This window comes from Hypanus sabinus, chromosome 4 (assembly GCF_030144855.1).
Source record: "Hypanus sabinus isolate sHypSab1 chromosome 4, sHypSab1.hap1, whole genome shotgun sequence".
NCBI classification, from domain to species: domain Eukaryota; kingdom Metazoa; phylum Chordata; class Chondrichthyes; order Myliobatiformes; family Dasyatidae; genus Hypanus; species Hypanus sabinus.
In genome coordinates, this window is record NC_082709.1 from 146,219,673 (window position 1) to 146,238,235 (window position 18,563).

General features: G+C 38.2%; 1 protein-coding gene across 8 annotated transcripts in view; it reads right to left on the minus strand.

Annotated features, from left to right (window-relative positions):
* Window positions 1-303: 303 nt before the first annotated feature.
* slc35a5 (solute carrier family 35 member A5) overlaps window positions 304-18,563 on the minus strand; it is a 53,806-nt gene continuing 35,546 nt past the window's right edge. For 7 of the 8 annotated variants that reach the window (XM_059968289.1, XM_059968287.1, XM_059968288.1 and 4 more), the window contains 3 exons: window positions 7,680-7,747; window positions 6,240-7,011; window positions 304-3,051 (listed from right to left, as the gene is read on the minus strand). In XM_059968289.1, the coding sequence (XP_059824272.1) occupies window positions 2,983-3,051; window positions 6,240-7,011; window positions 7,680-7,747 (909 nt within the window). In that variant the 3' untranslated portion in view covers window positions 304-2,982. Of the gene's footprint in view, window positions 3,052-6,239; window positions 7,012-7,679; window positions 7,748-10,987; window positions 11,128-18,563 lie in introns of all 8 variants that reach the window. The other variant, XM_059968294.1, reaches the window with a different exon arrangement.

Sequence of the window (18,563 nt, forward strand, 5' to 3'; positions counted from 1 at the left end):
TATTGCACTGTTACAGTGTCAGAGGCAATGTTTTCTGGATGCCACATCCCATAGCATTACTACATGCCACATCCCATAGCATTACTACAGTTAAGTATAGGTAAGTTATTATCTTTGTCCTTCTCAATATCATAACATTACACATTACAACAGAAATTAGAATTGAAGAATAAAATTTGCTGTTGGAAAGTCTCTAGACTTTCCCAGTTAATGACAGGTACTCTAAAAGTTATTATACTGAAAAGCTTTGGATCCATCAGTTACTACATTACTGTTTGTAACATGATTTTATTGGACTAAGGCTAGAAGTTAATGGTCATATTTATTAAATCTCCAATATGAAGCATTTGCATCAACTCATGGTATCAAACATTAAATACAATTATACTAATTAAAAACATCTATAGCAAGGTATTCAAAGCACTCTGTATTTTCTTAAGAGCAATAATCTTAAACTATACACAATAAAGATTGCTTGCATGTTTTTCTTAAAAATCAAGCTACTTTTACTTTTTTTTTTACAATCAGTTAATCCTCTCAATCCTTAAGGTTAATTATTAGCATAAATTCCAGAAAAGTATTTGCTTTCCATGTAAAGTTCAATTTTTGTTGATCACGTATTTATTTGAAAGTAAATAAATAAATCATGAATTGATTTGAAATACTATTAACTTTATGTGCTGGATTAACTGTAGTTCCAAGAGACAAGTAGGGGCCTGGATTTTGCATTAAAATACTATAGAGGTTCCATCAGACAGAATCACCTGTATACTTGTCTGTAACATGCAAGGATAACAGCATGTTCCTTTCCAAGGTGTCTTGCTCCTGCACAAATTTTACTCAAATATTATACTGTGGGACTTCCATTTGTTGGGATCGACCATGAATGTTACATCCCAGCTATCTACGTAGTCAAAACGCAAGCCAGGGCAGTACAATAATATGGAGAGTAAGCTGTTACCCATGCAACAGCCACCCCGCACCCCCGCCCCCCTTCCATGCAGGTGATGAATCCAAATGAATGGCAGAGACTGATACAGTTAGGCACTAGCGGCATCACGGGCATTGCCAGCCAATGTTAAATTCAATGCCTTAGGAATTCCAGCTCCTGAATTTTCCTTGGGGTTTACTCCTAAAGCCTGCCCCATGAGTGGGTATAACTGGAAGGCAGCAAAGGTTTGAGATCAGTTTTCCTTCTCCTAGGTGAGCTGCCAACCACAACTGATTAGCCCTATCTGCCCAAAGCAACTGGTTTTAAGGCGCGAGTAACCACCTTTGCCCCTTCTCCTGTCAGTAGAAACTATTCCTCCAGGCTTAGTAACTAAGCCACACGTGAAGGTCAGGAGCTGGACTTGATTGTCAGAGTTTATTTGAGACACATGTCACCGGGAGAATTTAATAGGTAGTGGGAGCATATTCCCATTATTGTCCCCAACCCCTGGCTAGTAGCATCTCTAGAAAACTACAGCTTTTCTACCTTAAAAGCTACCAAATATATCAGAAAGAGGTAGGGGTATGTATAAGTGAAAATCTAACAGAGATTAAGTTTAATTACTAAACATTGCTGGAGAAGCTGTTTACAAATCTGAAGCATTCATTCACTTTTTAAACTCAGTTGGAAATTTAACACAGAACTGTATAGCACTGGACTCATGATGTGCCAAGCTAATTAAAACAGAAATTTTTAAAAAAATAATTAATTATGAAAGCATTTTCTATTGAACATTCCGGCAACCATTTTTGTTTCTGAAATTGTGGATTGCAATGGAGGTAGGGAGTGGACATAGTATTGTGGTTCCCTGCATGCTTTGGAGACCAACTCCAAAGCATATCTATTGGACTTGTCAGATTGCATAGGACCATATGACAAATGAGCAGAAGTCAGCCATTCAGCCCATCAAGTCTGCTCCACCATTTTATCAAGAGCTGATCCATTCTCCCATTTAGTCCCACTCCCCCCGTCTTCTCACCAAAACCTTTGATGTCCTGACTGCTCAGATACCTATCAATCTCTGCCTTAAATACACCCAATGACTTGGCCTCCACTGCCGCCTGTGGCAACAAATTCCATAGATTCACCACCCTCTGGCTAAAAAAATTTTTTTGCATCTCTGTTCTGAATGGGTGCCCTTCAATCCTCAAGTCATGCCCTCTTGTACTAGACTCCCCCACCATGGGAAACAACTTTGCCACATCCACTCTGTCCATGCCTTTCAACTTTCGAAATGATTCTATGAGGTCCCCCCTACCCAAAATCAGTCAAATTCACTGGCTTGCCTTCACTGGAAGGTAGGATGTCTAATTGCCGAGAACAGAATTCGATTAGAACAAGAGAAATCATCTCTTATCTTTCTTCCTACAAGCAATAGTGTAAAGGCACTTACAATTTCTCTAAAGACTCCCTTGTCTAGTGGAACTGCTGAATGCCTGTGGTAAAGCTTGTAAAATACTTCCCACTCTACCTCCTGGGAACAGAGCTAAGTTCTTAATTGTTAATTTTCCCCAGATTTTATATATTCCCATCTGTTCTGAAGATCCCGACCAGTGACCTTCACTATATATTTCAGCAAGGTTCAGTCTGATTTATTAAGGAGGCACACCCTAGCTTTTCCTATTCTCACACGTCACAGATTACTTGTGAAGAGGATGTCATACAATTGCCAACAATATCAGTTATAAGCATAATAATAAGCAACATTTTTCCTTCTGCAAAATCCAGGTCAATGCAAGTTCATCATATAGTTTTCCTAGTTAGTCTAACCAGCAGACAAGCTGGAAATTAGTCATTCCTGTGTTATTTCATACCCAGGCTGGGAATGTTGATGTAAAATCCATCTGCATTCTTAGTACTTTTAAAATAAACTCCAGTGCAAATGAGGTATGGATCCTGAACAAAAGACATATCAAAGAAATCAGGTACCTAATACACATCCCATGAGGATCATTCATTTATGAAGCAAACACATTGTTTTATTTAATATTCTAGAAGGAATCTTCTTCTGTTTCAGAATCCTTGTTTGGTTTCGTCAATCTTTCCAATTCCTCACCATCCTAAAAATCAAAATAAAACAGGGTAATGAATCATTGATTACAGATACGTTAAGATTGATAATTTTTAAAACCTCACATACACTTATTTCTTGTAACAGCTTCCCATTCCCCCATTACCATGCTTACCATTAATATCACTTTCCTTACAAAGGAATGTTTGCAGCAGCTTATCATAGGCATTTGACAGTTACTGTACATGGAATCATTGTTTTAACACAAGTCAGCAACTGATCACTTTAACTGGAAATCCTGTATGTAATAGTCAGTACCGTGTTAGAACAACTCAATTATTTGGGATGGTGAATTTGCTGTCATCTGATGTGAGCAAGCAATAACAGCTCAAATGGTTTTTTCCCCCTCATCCATAAGCTTGTGCCATTACCTTACACATTGCCCATGAGTCAGGCAGCAACTCTGGTTAACTATAAAAATGGAATGCCATGTATTGATCCACATTAAAAGATATATTCAAAATTGTATGATTCATTGCTTTTACAAGAATTTACTTCCACTGAAAGCTATAGGAGGTACTGGTGACGGCATTACCACAGATTACGATGGTAACCTACAGAGAAAAAATTGTATCTGTGCTCAAAGAATTGTTTGACATGCCAGATAGGTCAAATGATAAATACTATTACAACTGTCAATGTTACTCCAAAGTTCATGTCAGTACCATGATTGTTTCTCACATGAATGTTTGTGTTCCAATAACTGACACTTTTAAAATAAGGCTGTTTATGCTTGATGAATGAAACTTGCACCATCCTATAACTAGCTAAATGACAAGATATGCCATCAAGTAGCATCGATGTGTTGGAGGCGGTGAGAGCTAGGAGCTTTAAATTCGACATTTACATTTCAGCATCATGCATCTGGTATGACAATTCAAATGCACATTAACAAGAGGCTGCAGAGAGTAGTAGTCACAGGCTGGTCTATCACAGGCACAGTGTCTACATGAGGTGCTGTCTATCATAGGACTATAAAAGGAAAAGGCTACAGGAAGTGTTCAATGCAACCCAGTCTATCACAGGCAAAACTATCCCCACCGTTGAGCACATTTACGTGGAATGCTGCCATGAGAAAGTAACATCTATTATCAAAGATCCCCACCATCCAGACTATGCCCTCTTCTTACTATTAGCATCAGGCAGCAGATACAGAAGCCTTAGGTCCCACAATACCAAGTTCAGAAAGCTATTATCCTACAACTACCGGTTCCTGATCCAGTGTGGATAACTTCAGTCACCACTATTCCGAACTGATTCTATGACCTAGGCTCACTTTCAAGGACTCTTTACAATTCATATTCTCAGTATTATTTTTTATTTACAGAGTTTATCTTCTTTTGTGCATAGGTTGTTTATCAGTTTTTGACTGTGTATAGTTTTTTATAAATTCTTTTGTATCTTTGTTCCTGTGATGCAAGAAATGAACTTCAAGGTAGTATATGGTAACATATGCAGTACATACATTGATAATATATTTACTTTGAATTTGATTTACCTTGACTAGATTAGAAATTTTAATTTAATGCCAGTGTGGGCAATTTAGACCCAAACAATTCACAACATTAAAATGCAGAAGCCAAATAGAAAAGTGATGGAAATAAGATAATCAAGATTTTGTAATTTGCCATCAGCTATTTTGGAAGGAAGGGCAGTGATGCCCTCTTCTCAAAGAACCACACAAATACATTCTCTCTCAATATCTAGCAAGTGGAAAAAGTGAACACACTAGTTACATTTGCAGGATTGGGCATGGTGTAGGATACCACTGACTGCACTGACAAAGCTTTGCTTGCATTAAATGTTAATTCTACCCTGTACAGGAACCTAAAGGGATTGTACTCAAAGTGCAACTGCTGTGCAATCAGTTGCAGTAAATCATCTCAATGCTCACTATCCAGTCATGTTACTTTGATTTTGCACAGTTCCACTCTATTATAACATTTGAACAACACAGTCAATGTCTATGCTTGCTCAAATGATATAATAGCATAGAAATGTGTAAAACAGTTCCACTTGAGTCTGACAGCCACATCTACGCAGCCAGAAGGATACAAGTTATTAAGACACATTAAAAGCTAAAGTGAACCAATGACATGCTTAAGTATTAAATATGCTACTGCTCCACAGGATTCCTGCAGCACTTAGCGGTGCAGCTGAAGATTCATGGTGACTTGTTGCAAACTGCCATCATGAGGAAGTGAGAACCAACAGTACACAAGAAAAAATAGGAATAGCAGAAACAGGAAGATGTGGTGATGCTTGCATTGTGCTGAATCCTGCACTCAAATCCTTCTGTCTTCTTTGGGGTTGATCAAATTTACTAGACTTTGTTGCTATAAACAAATATTAATAAAAAGTATCAACTTAAGAAAAGCAATGGTTTTAACTTTAGGACAGAGGACAGATACACAGAATCAGAATTAATATCACTGGCAAATGTCATGAAATTTGTTGACTTTGTGGCAGCAGTACAATGCAATAAATAATAGAAGTAAAAACACAGTATAGTTTAATTAAATAAGTACTGCAAAAATAGAGATTAAAAAATAGTGAGGTAGTGTTCATGGGTTCAACATCCATTCATAAATCAGATGGCAGAGGGGAAGAAGCTGTTCCTGAATTATTGAGTGTGTGCCTTCTTGCTTCCGTACCTCCTACCTGATGAGGTCGGCATGACTTGGGTAATAGGGACCCTTAATGATGGACACGCTATTTTTAGTCATCACTCCTTGAAGATGTCCTTCTTATTAGTTTCACTTGGAAAAATAATCTTTCAGAAGGAAGTGCTTTACTCTTTTCCATTGGCAGGTTGTAGTATCCTGGCCTTGTGCCTCACTATGCTTTGGGTCATATAGCATGATTAAATTTCACCATGATCATAACTGAATTAAAAAGAACTTTAAAAATGTACATTATGAATAGTGTTAGATTGCCTTATGCAACAAGTACAGGTGAAAATCCTTCAGTCTAAATCCTTGCATGCATGTAAATACATGACAATTTTAACTTGGCAAAATAAATGACCAATTGTGAGCATACTAACTATTTAAAGGTTGTTGTAAGCTACATCAATACAAAACTATACTCGAGAATATGTAAGCATTTCACAGAGAAGATTAATTTACTAATTTTTTTTGGAAAATAAGATAAATTGTGAACATATGAACTACCTACCCCACTGGAGCGTTCTAGAATTTCACCATTTATAACCTTTAGTCTCTCTTGTTGTAGCACATGCATTGGGTCCTTTATCTTGCTGGAATTGTAGATAAATATTGCCAGGAATACCACAGGAACTTCTAATAAAAAAGTCAGCGAAGGTTTAAAATCAAATTCAAAGATGGATACTGTGGTAATGATAACAGTTATTATTTGGGCTGTGAGGACATGAAACATATTGTCCCTGAATTTCAGGATAAAAGCCACAGATAGTCCAAAGGCAGCAGTAGTGAAGATTAAAGCCACAGAAAACATATTGTGTCCGTAGAAAAATCCACAATTTTGGATGTGGGTACGAGATTCAGATTGAAGTAGCAATATCAATCCATTGAATATAACACCAAAAAAGTACAGTTTACTATTTTGAATAAAAATACTTTCAGTCAGTTGATCTCCTTCTTTCAGCATTTTTTCATTATAAATATTAGCCATTGAAGAAACAAAACACTGTATAATTATAAAAAGATGACCAAAACCAAGGTTAAGTTCTTTGAATGAATTAGTATCCCATTTTGGAGTTGCTGTGGGACTGATCGGCTGGTGGTGTGCATTTTTAATCCAAGATGTCTCAAGCGGGAAGCAGCTATTTGATGCATTGAAGTACACATAATGATTCGAAATGTGCCTGGATACACTGTCTTGTGCTTTTCCAGTCCCTGATACAAGAGCCACAATGGAAAGGAATAAAATTACCAGTGATGCCCATTGCACTGAGGACAGGCGCCGCCTATTGGAAAGCAGAAACACAGCGTTATTCAATTTACTTTAATAAACTAATCCCATCTTGAGTAGCAAAATACATTTAACTCACAGAATAACTAGCAATTTGACATTTTTGTAATAGCCAAGCTACTAACAGAACAGGTCTTAAGACAGTCATATAATCAACCAATATCTTTTTAAACAACTTTCTAACAGTATTTTATTGAACTAGGAATAATCTTACTGTGCTTATGAACAACTTTCTTTTGTGGCATACCAATAAAGCACAACTTAGATCTTGAACACTAAAACCTTAAAAATTCAGTTTTCATATACATGTAGTAACATTCACTATTATGAGCAAATCTCAAAAACAATAGTTGAACTATTCTTTTATTCAATAAGCTTCATTACAACAAAATCAAAGGAATTACAATTTAACTGCACATTTCAGTCAATTACTTTATGAATAATGGCCAATTAATAATTACATAATTTACTTCTTTTAATAATAGATTGATAGCAGCTTTGGTGAAAGCCCAAGCAATGCATTTGAGTCACACCAGATAGATTTGTGTACTGAATACAGATTTGTCAGAATGCTTGCAGTAGAAAGAGAATATTAAATGAGTCTCTTTGTTCAGCCTTCATTCCAATGATCAAATTACTACATAAATTATTTAATCAACTTACTTAAGAACAACTCTGAACAGAAGAGCAGTTGTGATAATCACAAAATTCGAAAACAGAACTGCCATTGCCTATACAAGAAATACCAGAAAGAAAATCTGTTAGCCATGTAAGCAAAAGCCATAGACTTAACACATTAAGTATTTACAGTTGGCCCTCCTTATCCGTGGATTCCGCATGCGCAAATCGGGAAAACCCGTAAGTTCTCTCTCCAGCACTCGTTGTTTGAGCATGTACAGACTATTTTTTCCTGTCATTATTCCCTAAACAATACAGTATAATAACTGTTTACATAGTATTTACATTGTATTAGGTATTATAAGTAATCTAGAAATGACTTAAAAGTACAAGCAGTCCCCGGGTTATGAATGAGTTCCATTCCCGAGTCCGTCTTTAAGTCGGATTTGAAGTCGGAACAGGTACATCCGGTATTATTTAGCGTCAGTTAGTCAAACGTTTTTCTTAGTATATAGTACATATTTTACCTTTCTATGCATAGAAAACACTTAAGAAACATACGTATTTCAATAATTAAACCAATGCATTGCTTAGTAATAATTGTAGCTTTCATCCGGGCAGGGCCTTTCACATGCTTCATTAAAATTGTTTCGATCGTTGACCGACTGTAGCCTAATGCTTTTCCAGTGATGGATGGTGTTTCACCTCTTTCCAATTGCTTTATTACTTCCACCTTATTTTCAATCGTGATCATGATTATTTTCGTGAACAGAAACGCTGTGGATTCAGAGCTGTACTGCCAGGTCCTAATGTCCACTGCACTGAGACATGTTAAATAAAGTCTGGGGTTCTGCTGGGTCCTAAAGACCACCGCACTGGAACAGGTTAAATAAGGGACTTGAGCATCTGTGTTTTCTGGTATCCGCGGGGGGGGGTCTTGGAACCAATCCCCCACAGATAAGGAGGGCCGATTGTACTATGATATGCTACTGCATGATATATAAAGTGTAACAGAGAGGTGAGAGTGTATATCGGACCACTGGAAAACAATGGTGGATAGGTAGAAATAGGGGACAATGAAATGGCGAATGAACTGAATAAGTGTTTTGCATCAGTCTTTACTGATGAAGACAATAGGATGGTGGAAGTTCCAGGTGTCGGGGGTATGAAGTGTGTGGTTACCATAACTAGAGAGTAGGCTCTTGAGAAACTGATAGGTCTGAAGGTAGGTAAGTCACCTGGACCAGATGGTATACACCCTAGGGTTCAGAAAGAGGTAGCTGACGAGATCATGGAGGTATTAGTAATGATCTTTCAAGAATCACTAGATCTTGGAATTGTTCCAGAAGTCTGGAAAATTGCAAATGTCACTCCACTCTTCAATAAGGGAGAGGGGCAGAAGAAAGGAAATTACAGGCCAGTTAGTCTGAACTCAGTGGTTGGGAAGACGTTGGAGCTATTATTAAGGATGAGGTCTCAGAGTTCTTGGAGGCACATGATAAAATAGGCCATAGTCAGCATGGTTTCTGCAAGGGAAAATCTTGCCTGACAAATTTGTTAGAATTATTTGAAGAAATAACAAGCAGACTAGACAAAGGAGAATCAGTTGATGTTATGTGCTTAGGTTTTCTGAAGGCCTTTTACAAGGTGCCACATGAGGCTGCTTAACAAGAGGCCATGGTAAGATTCCAGCATGGATAAGGCAGTGGCTGATTGGTAGGAGCCAAAGAGTGGGAATAAAAAAGCCTTTTCTAGCAGGCTGCCAGTGACTAGTAGTGTTCCACAGGGTTCTGTGTTGAGATTGATTTTTTTAGTGTTATATGTAAATGATTTGGATTATGGCAATTGATGGCTTTGTTGAAAAGTTTGCAGATGATATGAAAATTGGTAGAGGGGCTGGTGGTTTTGAGGAAATAGAGAGGCTACAGAAGGACTTAGACAGATTAGGAGAATGGGCAAAGAAATGAAAGGGCTGACTGTTTTCTAAATGGAGAGAAAGTACAAAAAACTGCGGTGCAACAGGACTTGGGAGACTTTGTGCAGGATTCCCTAAAGGTTAATTTGTAGGTTGAGTCTGTGGTGAGGAAGGAAAATGCAATGTTAGCATTCATTTCAAGAGGACTACAATACAAGAGGAAGGATATAATTTTGAGACTTTATAAAGCACTGCGTGGCCTCACTTGCAGTTGGGTGAGCAGCTTTGGCCCCTTACCTTAAAAAAGATGTGCTGAAACTGGGCTCTAAAAAAAGGCACAAATGCCACCCAGTTGGAAGGAAGCGATAATCTCAGCTATACCAAAAGAAGGCAACGATAAAATGGAATGTGGGTCATTTAGACCAATATCTGTTCTTAATGTAGATTATAGATTATTTACCTCCATCATGGCCAAACGATTAGAGGAGTTTCTACCCATACTGATATGTAACGATCAGACAGGTTTTATACGACAACACCAAACACAAGACAATATACGAAGGACACTTCACATTATGGATCATATACAAAAAATAAAATTGAAGCAATAGTGATAAGCGTGGACGCTGAAAAGGCATTTGATTCAGTTAATTGGAATTTTCTTTACATAGTTTTACATAGATTTGGTTTCGAAGACACAATTATTAAAACTATACAGACACTTTATGACAACCCTACTGCTAGGATTAAAATCAATGGATATTTATCAAATAGTCTTACCCTAGAAAGGGGCACGAGACAGGGTTGTGCATGGTCACCGCTACTCTTCGCATTGTATCTGGAGCCATTAGCTCAATACATCAGACAAAATGAAGATATCATGGGAATTACTATTAAAGGGACAGAGCATAAATTGGCTTGTTACGCAGATGACATTTTAATCTATCTAGGGCAACCAACATACTCTTTACCTAAATTGATGCAATTCTTTGAAGAATATGGTCAATTATCAGGATACAAGATCAACATAGATAAAACCCAATTACTTTCATATTACTATAGCCCACCAAGAGAAATTGAAATTAGATATCCCTGGGCATGGCAAACAGAATCTTTCAAATATTTGGGCATCATTATGCCAGAAGATTTGGCAAAATTATCAGAATGTAATTATCAGCCTTTATATAAAAAAATTAAGGAAGATATGGCAAGATGGAACCTGATTCCTTTTTTCAGTCTCAGTTCAAGGATTGAGTCTATTAAAATGAATATACTGCCCAGACTGTTATATCTCTTTCAGACCTTACTATAGAGATTAATCAAAATCAATTCAATGAATGGAACAAGATGTTATCAAGGTATATTTGGCAGGGTAAAAGGCCTAGAGTTCATCTCAAAACTTTGCAATTAGCAAAGGAAAAGGGGGGATGAGGCCTACCTTCTCTTAGAGATTATTATTTTGCAGCATAGTTGAGAGCTGTGATATGTTGGTGCAACCCATCATATGACGCTCAATGGAAAAACATTGAGGAGCGGGTACTTCCCATCCCTATACAAGCAATTTTGGCTGATAACAACCTGCAAAGGTACAAGAATACTATTGAAAACCCATGGGTGAAACTGACTCTAAAAATATGGAAAACTACTATAAAAGAATATAATCTATAGGGAGATATTGCAATTATTAAATGGTGTGCATATGACTCGGATTTTACACCAAATAAATTGGATGCTAGATTTAAGGACTGGACAGTTAAAGGAATAACAGTTCTTTGCAACATAATGAAAGAAGGAACACTGTTCAGTTTTGAAATGCTTAAAGAGAAACACTTATTAGAAAAACAAGATTTTTATCGATATTTACAGATGTGACAATATGTTAATAAGACACTTAAAAATGTAACCAAGGCAAGTACATGCTTGATAGAGCTCTTTAGAAAAGCATATAATTCAGATAATGGTAGTAGAATCATTTCAAGCATGTATAAGGGGTTGTCAAATCTTAAAACACATTCAACTTCATACATTAAAACAAAATGGGAGAAGAGAGGAGGGATAATTATATCTGAGGAAGAATGGACAATAATATGGAGGTATCAATGGAAGTGTACCAGTTCACAGAAATGGAGGGAGTTTGGTCAGAAAAACTTGATAAGATATTTTATTACACCCTCTCAGAAATCCCATTATGATAGTAACCTCCCTGTTTGCTGGAGAAGTTGTGGAAATCAAAATGCAAATCATTATCATATTTTTTGGCACTGCCCTGTTATCAAAGACTATTGGAGGGGGATACACAATGCCCTACAAGACATCTTTAAATGTGAAATACCCTTAGAGAGTAAGACCATATATTTTGGATATATACCTCAAGAATGGTTGAAAAGAGATAAATATTTAATGAATATACTATTGGTGGCTAGTAAAAAGACTCTTACTAGGAAATGGTTATCACAGAAGAGCCCAACTTCAAATGCATGGATGGAAATTACAATGGACATTTACAAAATGGAGAAGATAACAGCATCTGTTCATCATAAGCTGGAACAATTTGATTCATACTGGGAAAAATGGTTTAACTACATAATGCCTCATAGGCCTGATTTTATTCTCACAAATCGATATGTTGTAAAAAAAAATGATCACTCCCTACTTGTACATAGTTTTTTTTCCTTTTGCTTGTTTTTTCTCTCCACTCTTTTCTATAAGTGTATACCTCAGATAAATACTATGTGGAGATTTGTGACATAAATGATTATATGATATATATGATTATATGATATATATGTACAATGTCTGAAATACATCTTATGGAAATGTTTATTTGATGATGAACTTCAATAAAAAAATTACAAAAAAAAGGATGTGCTGAAACTGGGAAGGGTTCAGAGAAGATCCACAAAAATGAGTCCAGGATTGAATGGTTTGTCATTTGAAGAGCGTTTGATGGCTCTGGGCCAATATTCATTAGAATTCAGAAGAATGAGGAGGAACTTTGAGTGAACAGTAGTCTTTGGGGTAACTGCATGTCTGTGTCTTTGCTGTTGCTTTGCTCATGCTTGAGTGCTCAGTGGTGGGTGCTGATGCTTTCTTCTGCCAGTGGGGGGAAGGGGGGATTGTTGCATGCTGCCACTTATGTGCGGGAGGGAGGGAAGCTGGGGGGGGGGTGACCTTGGGGGTTCTAACATTTAACTGTCATCCATTATTTGGGGGCACTCCTCTGTTTTTGTGGATGGTTCTGAAGAAAAAGCATTTCATGATGTATATTGTACACATCTCTCTGACATTAAATGTACCTCTGAAACCTCATTGAAACTTATCAAATGTTGAAAGGCCCAGAAAGAGCGAATGTGGAGAGAATCTTTCCTATGGTGGGAGAGTTGAAGACCAGAGAGGGGCATCCTTTTAGAATGAAGATGAAGAGGAATTTCTTTAGTCAGAGAGTGGTAAATCAGTGGAATTCTTTGCTACTGATAGCTGTGGAGGTCGTGTTTATGTATATTTAAGGCAGAGGTTGATAGTTTCTTGACTGATCAGGGCATGAAGAGATATGGGGAAGAGATTGGGGCCGAGTGGAAAATTAGATCAGCCATGATGAAAGGGTTGAGCAGACTTTATGGACCAAAAAGCGTAATAACTTATAGACTTATGAATAGAGTAACCAATTTTAAGTCCCATGTGAACAGTTTAGAAAACATGGAATTCCAAACAAAATAGCCAAAATATACACTTTTAAATGTGTTGAATGTTATAATTGTGCAACACTATAGTAAACACACTGATTAAGAATTATGATAATGGAAAATTAAAGTTGACCACATTATAAAAGTAGGTTCTCCAGGGTAGTAATCTCAGCATTGCTGCCTGTGCCACGTACTAACGAGAGTAAGAATAGCATGATCAGACATATTAATGTGTGGCTGAGAGACTGGTATAGGGGGCAGGGCTTCAGATTCTTGGATTATTGGGACCTCTTCTGGGGGAGGAACGACCTGTACAAAAGGAGAGGTTTAAGCTAATTTGGCAGGGGGATGGGGACTGAAGTGATAGGGCTGAGGAACAGGAAAAAAGAAATAAATAAAAGATAGTGTGCAACAGAGATGACAGAAAGGACAGACAGGAGATGAGGCATAATCACAGCCAGCAGGATGAGTTACAGGGCAATAGAGACCTGGTGCAGTTAAAACAGAAAGCAACAGATACTGGACTGAAAGTGTTATATTTGAATGCACGCAGCATAAGAAATAAAATGGGATGATCTTGAAATTCAGCTACAGACTGGCGAGTATGACGTTGTGGACATCTCTGAAACTTGGCTAAGGGATGGCTGTCATTGGGAATTGAACGCCCAAGGATATACGGTGTATCAGAAAGATAGGTTAGTAGGCAGAAGGGGTGGTGTGGCCCTGTGTATAAGAAATAATATTAAATCAATAGAAAAGTATGAAATAGGATCGGAAGGTGTAGAGTCTCTAATGGGTTGAGTTAAGAAATGGCAAGGACCCATACAGGCCTCCAAACAACAACCAGGATGTGGATTACAAACTACAGCAGGAGATAGAAAAGGCATGTCAGAAGGGCAATGTCATGATAATTTTTGGGATTTTAACATGAAAGTGAATTGGGAAAACCAGGCCAGTACTGGACCTTAAGAGAGAAAATTAGAATGTCTAATGGGTGGCCTTTTAGAACAGCTTGTTGTTGGGCCCACTAGGGGATCAGCTGTGCCTAATTGGGTGTTACACAATAATCCAGAGGTGATAAGAGAGTTTAAGGTTAAGGAACCCTTAGGGAACAGTGATCACAATGTGATCGAGTTCACTTTGAAATTTGAGAAGGAGAAACCAAATTACAATGGGATGAGAGGGGAACTGGCCAAAGTTGACTGGAAAGGGACACTAGCAGGAAGGACAGCAGAGCAGCAATGGCTGGAGTTTCTGTGAAAAATGAGGGAAGTGCAAGACAGATATATTCCAAATAAGAAGAAATTTTCAAATGGAAGGACACTACTGTGGCTGACAAGTGAAGTCAGAGCCAAAGTAAAAGCAAAAGAGAGGGCATATAAGGAAGCCAAAGCTAGTGGGAAGACAGAGGATTGGGAAGCTTTTAAAAACTTGCAGAACGAAACTAAGAAGGTCATTACGAAGGAAAAGTTGAATTATGAAATGAAGCTGGTGACTAATATCACCAGCTTTTTTTTAGTATATAGAGGGTAAAAGAGAGTCAAGGGTAGATATAGGACCAACAGAAAATGATGCTGGAGATCTTGTAATGAGATAGGCAAAGATGGCAGAGGAATTGAATGTGTATTTTGCAACAGTCTTCAAGGTGGAAGACATATGCAGTATACCAGACATTCAATAATGTCAGGGAAGTGAAGTATGTGCAGTGAAAATTACGACTGAGAAGCTGTTCAGGAAGCTTAATGGTCTGAGGGTGGGTAAATCTCCTGGACTTGATGGAATGCACCCTTGGGTTCTGAAGGAAGTAGTTGGAGAGATTGTGGAGGCATTAACAATGATCTTTCAAGAATTATTAGATTCTGACATTGTACCCGATGACTGGAAAATTGCAAATGTTACTCTGCTATTTAAGAAGGTTGGGAGGCAGCAGAAAGGAAACTATAGACGTATTAGCCTGACATCAGTGGTTGGGAGGTTGTTGGAGTCGATTGTTAGGGATGAAGTTATAGTGTATCTGGAGGCACATGACAAGATAGGCTAAAGCCACTATGGTTTCTTGAAAGGAAAATCCTGCCTGACTAACCTACTGCAATTTTTTGAGGAAATTACAAGCAGGGTAGACAAAGGAAATGCAGTAGATGTGGTGTACTTGGATTTTCAAAGGCCTTTGACAAGGTACTGCACATGAGGCTGCTTAGCAAGATAAGAGCTCATGGAATTACTGGGAAGTTACTTGCTTGAGTTGAACATTGGCTGATCGGCAGAAAACAGAGAGTGGGAATAAAGGGATCCTATTCTGGCTGGCTGCCTGTTACCAATGGAGTTCCACAGGAGTCGGTGTTGGGATCGCTGCTTTTTATGATGTATGTCAATGATTTGGACTATGTGATTAATGGATTTGTGGCTTAATTTGCCGATGATACAAAGATAGGTGGAGGAGCTGGTAGTGTTGAGGAAACAGAGAGCCTGTAGACAGACTTACGCAGTTTATAGGACTGGGCAAAGAAGTGGCAAATGAAATACAATGTTGGAAAGTGTATGGTCATGCACTTTGGTGGAAGAAATAAACGGGCAGACTATTATTTAGGTGGGGAGAGAATTCAAAATGTAGAATGCAAAGGGACTTGGGAGTCCTTGTGCAGGATACCCTAAAGGTTAACCTTCAGATTGAGTCGGTGGTGATGACGGCAAATGCAATGTTACTTCATTTCGAGAAATATAGAATATAAGCGCAGGGATGTGATGTTAAGGCTTTATAAGGCACTTGTGAGAGCACATTTGGAGTATTGTGTGCAGCTTTGAGCTCCTTATTTTAAAAAGTATATACTGATGTTGGAGAAGGTTCAGAGAAGATTCATGAGAATTATTCCAGGAATGAAAGGGTTACCATATGAAGAAGATCTGGCAGCTCTTGGGCTGTATTCCCTGGAGTTCAGGAGAATGAGAGGGGATCTCATAGAAACATTCTGAATGTTAAAAGACCTCAACAGTTTAGATATGGCAAAGTTGTTTCCCATGGTAGGGGAGTCTAGGACAAGAGGGCACGACTTCAAGATTGAAGGATGTCTACTTAGAACAGAGATGCGGAGAAATTACTTTAGTCAGAGAGTGGAATTTGTTACCATGTGCGGCTGTGGAGGCCAAGTCATTGGGTACATTTAAGGCAGAGATAGCCTTATTCTTGATTAGCCAGGGCACCAAAAGCCCTGGCTAAGGTTCTTGTTTAGCCAGGGCACCAAAAGGTATGGGGAGAAGGCAGGGGAGTGGGGATGACTGGAAGAATTGGATCAGCCCATGATTGAATGGCGGAGCAGACTCAATGGGCCTAATGGCCCACTTCTACTCCTATACCTTATAGTCTTATGGTCTTATAACAATTTAAAGTTAATTTTCTTATTTTTGTGTAAAGTGGGGAAGTAATAAGACCAAATACCTATATATTACTATATACTACTTTGAGCTTTTTCTTACATGAATTAACAGAAAATAAAGAAATACAATACCACCTACAAAAAATATATACACGATGGTAGCTTAGTGGTTAATGCAATGCTGTCTGTAAGAAGTTTGTGCATCCCTCCCCGTGAACACATGGAGTTTTTCTGGGTTTTCCAGTTTCCTCTCACATTCCAAAGATATACTGGCTAGTAGGTTAATTGTCATTGTAAATTGTCCAGTGTTTAGGCTAGGGTTAAATAGGTGGGTCGCTGGGCCATGCGGCTCATTGGGCTGGAAAAGGTCCATTCCATGCTGTATCTCTAAATAAACTGAATAAAGACTAACAAATAACCAATGTGCAAAAGAAGAGAAAATATGCAAATAAAAACAACTAATATTGAGAACATAGGTTGGAAAGAGTCCTTGAAAATGAGTCTGTATGTCTAGTTGCAGAGGGAGATTCTGAGGCCCAGGTTTTGGAGCTTAATGATGAATTTCAAGTGTTTAACGCTGAGTTGTAGCCAATGAAAAATATTCTGATGCACTGTGCAGCTGTGGCAGAGCTGAGTGAAGAGCAAATGAAATGGCATCTGCTGTTGACCCTTTGAGATGGTAGGCAAATTGGAGTGGATCCAGGTCACTCCTCAGGCAACGGTTGATAAGCTTCATGACCAACCTCTCAAAGCACTTCTTCACAGTGATGTAAGTGTTACTGTACGATAGTCATTAAGGCAGGTTACCAAGTTCTTCATGGGCACCAGAACAATGGAAGCCTGCTTGAAGCAGATGTCCAAAGCGAGTGGTTGAAGATACCTATAAACACTTCAGCCAGATGATTAACACAGATCTTCACTACTCAGCAGGGTACACCAACTGAGCAAGATCGTTTTTGTGGATTCCCCCTCCTAAAGGCTGACCTCATGTACTGAAGGATTCTTATCACAATTATTTGTTCTTATTTCTTATCTGAGCAGCAATATTATTTTCCTCCAAGAATATCACACCTTGTCGTGGTTTGGAAGCTTACATGCCTCAATAACCCAGAGAGCTCTGTTGTCTGGAGTCAGGGCTTTATGCTTAGAATCTTGATAGGTCACCCATGCCAAAAAGATCAAAAACTAGAGGCCAGACTAAGAATGGTCCACCAGTTCTCCGTGTTTGGGGTTTCAGCTCAGGGCTAATAACCCTGACTGGTAAATAGAACTGTTATGGAAGCAGCAATGAAGAACCCTTCTACATCTGAGTGCGACGGTATTCCTGAGGTGCCAACTAAGGCTTGCATGGCTGACAGCAGCGAAACCTGAGAGGAAGCTAGTGACATGACGAAGGATGCTAGAGATAGAGGGTCTTCATTGCTACCCTAAATGCCAGGGGTGTAATGGGAATTAAATAAGTAATATTATTTTGATAAAGTGGTCTTGGTTTTGATTTTATTCCTATTTACTGCTTAATTGGATGGAATGACTGCTTAACAGCTTTAGTATGGATTCAAGATTACTAAATTGCCAGTAAACTTTTATCCCTTGTAGAGGCTGCACATTAGAGTTTTGCCATGAAGTTATTTTGTGCACTCTACCATTCCTGCTGTACAACTGAAGAAATACTCTCATATAGTTTAAGGTAAATCTGATTCTGATTTTTTTTCCTTCACTTTGATTAGATTACCCGAATGTTTGCTTATATCAGAAACATTCAGCTCTACCTACAGTAAATTTTACAACATGCTAAAGTACATCAGTCAGTGAACCTTATTCCATCTTACTTTGTGTTTGCATTTGCCCCATCTATGTATTTTAATAATGCAGAAAATATGCCATGGTCACTAATACCAGAGGGATAGAAAGAGAATGGACAAGAGAACTATAGAATTTGGGGTGGTGGTTTAAACAGTAA